The sequence below is a fragment of the Micropterus dolomieu genome, linkage group LG08 (genome assembly GCF_021292245.1).
Source record: "Micropterus dolomieu isolate WLL.071019.BEF.003 ecotype Adirondacks linkage group LG08, ASM2129224v1, whole genome shotgun sequence".
Taxonomy (NCBI): domain Eukaryota; kingdom Metazoa; phylum Chordata; class Actinopteri; order Centrarchiformes; family Centrarchidae; genus Micropterus; species Micropterus dolomieu.
Window position 1 is genome coordinate 26,466,551 of NC_060157.1, and position 6,950 is coordinate 26,473,500.

General features: G+C 38.3%; 1 protein-coding gene across 7 annotated transcripts in view; it reads right to left on the reverse strand.

Moving 5' to 3' along the window:
- LOC123975792 (solute carrier family 35 member C2-like) overlaps positions 1-6,950 on the reverse strand; it is a 58,560-nt gene that overhangs the window by 48,927 nt on the left and 2,683 nt on the right. For all 7 annotated transcript variants that reach the window (XM_046057548.1, XM_046057546.1, XM_046057545.1 and 4 more), the window contains exons 4-7: positions 6,272-6,335; positions 6,077-6,149; positions 4,085-4,253; positions 3,831-3,914 (exon numbers count right to left, since the gene is read on the reverse strand). In XM_046057548.1, the coding sequence (XP_045913504.1) occupies positions 3,831-3,914; positions 4,085-4,253; positions 6,077-6,149; positions 6,272-6,335 (390 nt within the window). The remainder of the gene's footprint in view (positions 1-3,830; positions 3,915-4,084; positions 4,254-6,076; positions 6,150-6,271; positions 6,336-6,950) is intronic.

The following is a 6,950-nucleotide window of genomic DNA, read 5'->3' on the forward strand; positions in this document are numbered from 1 at the left end:
GGTCTATAAAGACATGGATGAGCGAATCTGGTGTGGAGAACTTGACTGGCCGGCACAGAGTCCTGACCTCAACCCAATAAAACACCTTTGGGATGAATTAGAGCAGACACAGCGAGCCAGGTGTTCTCATCCAACATCTGTGCCTGACCTCACAAATGCTCTTCTAGAAGAATGGTCAAAAATTCCCATGAACACACTCCTAAACCTTGTAGACAGCCTTCCCAGAAGAGTTGAAGCTGTTATAGCTGCAAAGGGTGGACCAACTCCATATTAAACCCTACGGATTAAGAATGGGATGTCATTAACCTTCATGTGCATGTAATGGCAGGCGAAAACTTTTGGCAATAAAGTGTAGTTGGATTAAAGTATGGTTATTAATTCCCTTTTGGTAGTTTGACTATAGTGGTAATACCTTACATATGTTAATGAAACTGTCCTCACTCTGACTATGAACATGGATTTTGTTTCTCAAGATAAAGCATAAATCAATGTAAAGATGCAAAAACAACATTTTCTATTATCTCTATTCAGGAAACATGATTTTAGGTATGTTGTGCATTGTGCAAGTGCATTAACAATACACTAAAGGTTTACATAGAACTTGATTTTCAAAATTCTACAAACAATACCCCCTAATGACAACTTGAAAGCAGTTTGTTTGAAATATTTGCAAATTCATTAAAAATAAATAAATAAAAACTCAAAATTGAGCTCAGGTGCATCTTGTTTCCACTGATAATCCTTGAGATTTCCTTGAGTTTCTACAACGTGATTGGAGTCCAGCTGTGGTAAATTCAGCTGATTGGACATGATTTGGAAAGGCACACACCTGTCTATATAAAGGTCCCACAGTTAACAATGCATGTCAGAGCACAAAGCAAGCCATGAAGTCCAAGGAACTGTATGTAGACCTCCCAGACAGGATTGTATCGAGGCACAGATCTGGGGGAAGGTACAGAAAATGTTTTGCAGCATTAAAGGTCCTAACAAGCACAATGGCCTCCAGCCAGCCACACTGAGCGATCGGGGGAGAAGAGCTTTAGTCAGGGAGGTGTAGAAGATCCCAATGGTCATTTCTCTGTGGAGAGAGGAGAACAACCATCTCTGCAGCCCTCCACCAATCAGGCCTGTCCGGTAGAGTGGCCAGACAGAAGCCAATCCTCAGTAAAAGGCACGACAGCCCACCTGGAGTTTGCCAAAAGGCACCTGAAGGACTCTCACACCACGAGAAACAAAATTCTCTGGACTAATGAAATAAAGATTGAACTCTTTGGCCTGAATGGCAAGTGTCATGTCTGGAGGAAACCAGGCACTGCTCATCACAGTGAAGCACAGTAGTGGCAGCATCACGCTGTGGGGATGTTTTTCAGCTGCAGGAACTGGGAGACTAGTCAGAATCGAGAGAAAGACGATCCAAACAGTGTGCAGAGACATCCATGATGAAAACCTGCTCCAGAGCGCTCTGGACCACAGACTGGGGCGAAGGTTCCTCTTCCAATATCACAATGACCCTAAGCACACAGCCAAGATAACAAAGGAGTGGCTACAGGACAACTCTGTTAATGTCCTTGAGTGGCCCAGCCAGACCAGAGACTTGAACCTGATAAAACATGTCTGGAGAGATCTGAAAATGGCTGTGCACCGACGCTTCCCATCCAAGCTGATGGAGCTTGAGAGGTCCTGCAAAGAAGAATGGGAAACTGCCCAAAAATAGGTGTGCCAATCTTGTAGCATCATTCTCAAAAACACTTGAGGCTGTGCCAAAGTTGCTTCAACAAAGTACTGAGCAAAGGCTGTGAATACTTGTGTGCTTTCTTCGTTTTTTAATCTTAAATAAATTTGCTTAGATTTCATACAAACTTCATTCACGTCGTCATTATGGCGTATTGTTTGTAGATTTTTGAGGAAAATACTGATTTTCATCCATTTTGGAATAAGGCTGTAACATAACAAAATGTGGAAAAAGTTAACATATACACCACTATCTATCTCTCTCTCTCTTTGTCATATATATATATATATATAGACCGAGCATTACTTTCTAACCTCATGTCCTAGATAGACAGAAACTCCCCTAGTTACTGGGAGAATGCCCAAATGCCAAATCATGGCAGCAAAATATCTCCTCTTGCCATGAACTGAGGACAACCTGTAGAAACTCAGACTAGACTAATAAATAAATTAAATCGTCTACTGTAATATTATCATATTATTATTTTTACTGTTTGTTATTCTAGTAATTGTTCCTTGGGAAAATGCTACAGCTTGTCAAAATACAAGATTTATTTTGTTTTTAGGTTGTTTTATTTATTTTTTCTCTACTTTTCTCATGTTTTTAAAATGTCATTTTATTGTTTAACATTTATATATACAGTATATAAAAATTTGTATTGTTTATATGTGAATTTCTTGTGGAAACATTGTTTACCTAAATATTCATGCCAATAAAGCTAATTGAAATTAAAATTAAAGTGAAAGAGATCTGTCAATGCAAAAAAAACAACTGAAAGAGCATTATTATGGCCATAGAGTTTAATTTATGGCAGTGAATAGAGAGAGACACCAGAATGAGCATGACAAACCACAGCTTACAACCAGAGGTGGAAAGACTACTAAAATAATCTACTTAAGTAAAAGTAAGTTACTTTGATTAACTTTTACTTAAGTACAAGTAAAATTACTGGTATAAAAATGTACAAGTAAAAGTAAAAAGTAGCTAATTTGAAATTTACTTAGCTTAAACGTTACTTTTTTAACCTCCTAAAAGAACTTATTTATAATGATTTAATATCTTATTTTTACTTATTTAATTAAATCTCAGTCTTTTGCGATTTAATAAGGGCACCATATAGTGATTTAGATTTTAGTTCGTTTGACAGATACTTTGCCAAAGCAATGGCTCAAAACAACGTTAGAGACTTTTTATGTTATAATGTGAAGTCTGAGAATGTTTCCGCTTCATTGTGAAACTGTGGAAGAAAAGATTAGACTCTGGCGGGCCGCAGTGGACTGTATATGAAGTCATATCCCTATTTACATTCAAACAGGTGGTAGTTTTAATGGGACATCGCAAGCGTTCGCATAATTAATAACTAGTTAACAGCAGGTTGTGCCAACCAACAACAATGTCGTGCACCAATGTCTTTTTGAGCAGAGCTTCTTACCAAACTATGAAAACTTATTTTTAACTACCAATGCAATGGTACAAGCAGGGTACAATCTATGTCTTACAAGACATGGGCATGATTTTTTTTTTGGGGGGGGGGGTCTCTAAAATATTGATAATATGCTATTTTTGGCATTCATTTCCATTGTATGCATCATCATGAATCATGCATAAAATTGGGACCGTCAGCAGACCTTCTCTCCCTCATCCTGTACACTCCCGCTTACTCTCCGGTAGACCTACAGCGCCCTGCGGACAGTCGGTGATCGTTCCCTCTGGCTGGATGAAGTCTGACACTCTTGATTTTACGTATGATCCATGTGCTACAGCAGCTGGGGACTCTGCGCAGCACTGCTCAACTTTCTAAATTCTTCCATCTCACGGAGAAAAGAGAGGTCAGGTCGAAACAGTGTAGAGAGGTCCCCCCGGGCACACACACACTTACACTGCATAATAAAGCCGTCGTCTTTCTTGCACTTGAAGCCGAAGTGGTCGCAAGTTTTTCCTTGCATTTTTTTAAAAACCTTTATTACCTTTGATTTAAAATGTACAATACTTTAAACAAAACATACTTAGGTAAAATTTAAATTAAAGATTATGTAAGTACACAAAAAAAAAATCAATTACAATACCGTGAGTAACTGTAATTCTTTACTATACTCACCTTCATTATACAGGAAGAGAGGAAAGAGGCCAACAAACATGAGAGGTTGTAGGTGGTACATGGCGTCTATTGGGTTCTGAAGCCCTGGAGGAGAGTAAACCAGCGAGGTGTGCAGTGGAGGAAAATGTGGTAAGTAGCTTGCTTAACGTTTTAATATCCATTTCTCAGTTATGGTAAAACATAGACACAAATATAAATGTATCGAACAGCCATGTCAAAGGTTACATTGTATTCTTCAGTGACTCAGTACTGACCCAGCTCTGCCTTCTGCATGAGGACCTGAGTGAGGGTCCAGCGGATCCCCCCTATGAAGGACGCCAGCAGCACCATGATGAAGCCCTCCAGGTTGAACTGGGTCGACTCAAATGTAAACATAAACAGACCACTGGAGATCAGCAGGACCACCAGGATCAGGAATGGGTTCTAGGCACGGTGAGAAACAGCGAAGATAAGAAAGGGAGGAACTGATGGATAGAAACAAAGACTGAACACACACAAAGCGGAAAAATCTCTTATTGCAAAATGCATCATTAGTCCCCCCTGTGACCCTGTACGCAGGATAAGTGGTTGACGATGGATGGATGGATCATTAGTCCCCAGCGACCCAGAAAATGTTCCCCTGAATTAAATATATTTTATATTGCCAGGGAGTCCTGTTGCATTTGAGGAAAGACTAAATATATGTGATGTGAATATAAAGTATATTACATGTATTTTTCTGTAAAGATTTTGAGTGGGGTTTTCAACACATTCCCTGGCGGCCATGTTGGAATGCATTTGCTCTCTTCTGTTCTTGACTGGGAACTGAATTTGCCACTAATGATGTGATCACTTTAGCTCCATAGCTCTGCTGCTTGCTATTATAATCAGGAGACACTGAATTGAAATTACATGGTGTTCATCCACAAAATACTTTAATCAAGAATTAAAATAATTAACGTCTGCACAGAATTTCAACTTATACCATCCCTTTATTGTACAGATATTTCAGTCTAGATTAAAGGGGTCAACCTACTGACATTGCTCTTCCTAGAGCCATATCTATACTCAAAATTATGTGATTAAACATAGTGCAGAAGTTAGGTACACATCATTATTTCAGCTGTATGCTTGTTACTGAAAGGGAAGGATCGTATATTTACTTACCACTAAATTACTGAACTGACCTTGACACCCAACGTAACTAAATCTTTGAACTATCTTCATTTTTGTTGTTAAACTAGCCATTCTTTACACATTATTTATACACCTCACTCCACTGAAGGAACATGCTGGGATTGGCTGTGGTTGCCAGGAGATTTGTAACAAAAAATGCACATCTTACAATGATCACCCCTGAAAAAAAAAGGAAATAGTCCATAAAAACAAAAAACAAATATTGCCTGCAGGGTGGACGAAAATGACTCCATGATGGTGAATAAAGCTTTTCAGATATTCTTTATACAGACAAAAAAGCATGGAGTCCTGTCTTTTAGAACCATTAGCAGGAAATGGTATCAAAAATAATCCTTGCCTTGCTGTGGTTCTGCAGTGATTTGAATCAGGGCAGCAGTAGAGTCTATTTAGAATATTTTTAGACTTGGGTCCCAGTGGGTCTTTTAAAAGCTGGGTGGTGATGATGTTTGTGGTAAGAGGCAAATAGGTATTGAAGGTATTTATCACTGCTACATGAGCTTCCAGGCTATACCGATACCTGAATCCCATTTACCTGTAAGTGTACTCACAGATGGAAGAGACTAAATGACCCAAGGTACCTTTTGGTAACGAGCAAGCTGTACCACCCATTACAAGTCACATGCATTATAACCTTAGACCTTGCAAGATCAGTGTGAAACACTTAATTAGGCATCAACACAGCTCACCATGATGCTTTGCTCCCATATTTTTTTTATTTGTTTTTTTACAGGTATCACTTCCACAGTCGAGGAAACAGGCAGAAGTAACAAAAAAAAAAAAAAAAAAGAAAAGAAGATGATATTTTTTTCATCAGAAATATTAGCACACTGACTGGTCATTTGTATGACTCTAAGATCCAGAAACACAAAAGATTCACTTCCTCTTGCATGCACATGCTAAATGCACGTCATTCTCAAATTCTGTCAGTATGACAGAAAACATAAGTCAGGCAGAAACAATTATATCATTCAGCGATGATGACAGAATTGTTTCTTTCTTGGTGTAGTTTGGGCATTGTGTTGTCAAAATATGACTTCCACAAATGTTTGGAAAAAAAAATGGTCACTCACCGGCTCCTCTAGTTTAAAGACCAGGGAGAAAAAGAGGATAAAGAGCACTGCTGACGACTTGGTCATGGTGTACCTTGAATGACAAAATAAGAGCCACATGATAGGATGGAACATTACAATAATTGGGTAAATACAATACTGTATTTACAGTATGTCTGAGGTAGTATCTTCTATTAAAAAATCCCACAAACTTACAAGCTAATGGTGATGAAGAGGAAGCTCCAGTTGGAAAGTCCTATATCCAGTGCTGTTGCCAAGGCTGGGTGAGAGGGACATTTTGTAGGACTTTAAGAAGACAAACTTGCAATAAATTACGTTATTGCATCATTATGATGCGTCTGTTAACTGTGAATAAGGAGGTAGAATATCAATGGTGATAATTGTAATAGTTGTACTGTACAGCAGTAAAGATTTCAGCTTTAAGATGGAGAACTGCATGAGATATTTAGTTACTCTGTAAATACAAACAGAAAATAGGTAATTCTAAAAAAAAAAAATAAAAAACATTAAATTTATTACACACACACACACACACACAATATAAATATATATATACACACTACCGTTCAAAAGTTTGGGGTCACCCAAACAATTTTGTGTTTTCCTGAAAAGTCACACTTATTCACCACCATACGTTGTGAAATAAATAGAAAATGGAGTCAAGACATTGACAAGGTTAGAAATAATGATTTGTATTTGAAATAAGATCTTTTTTACATCAAACTTTGCTTTCGTCAAAGAATCCTCCATTTGCAGCAATTACAGCATTGCAGACCTTTGGCATTCTAGCTGTTAATTTGTTGAGGTAATCTGGAGAAATTGCACCCCACGCTTCCAGAAGCAGCTCCCACAAGTTGGATTGGTTGGATGGGCA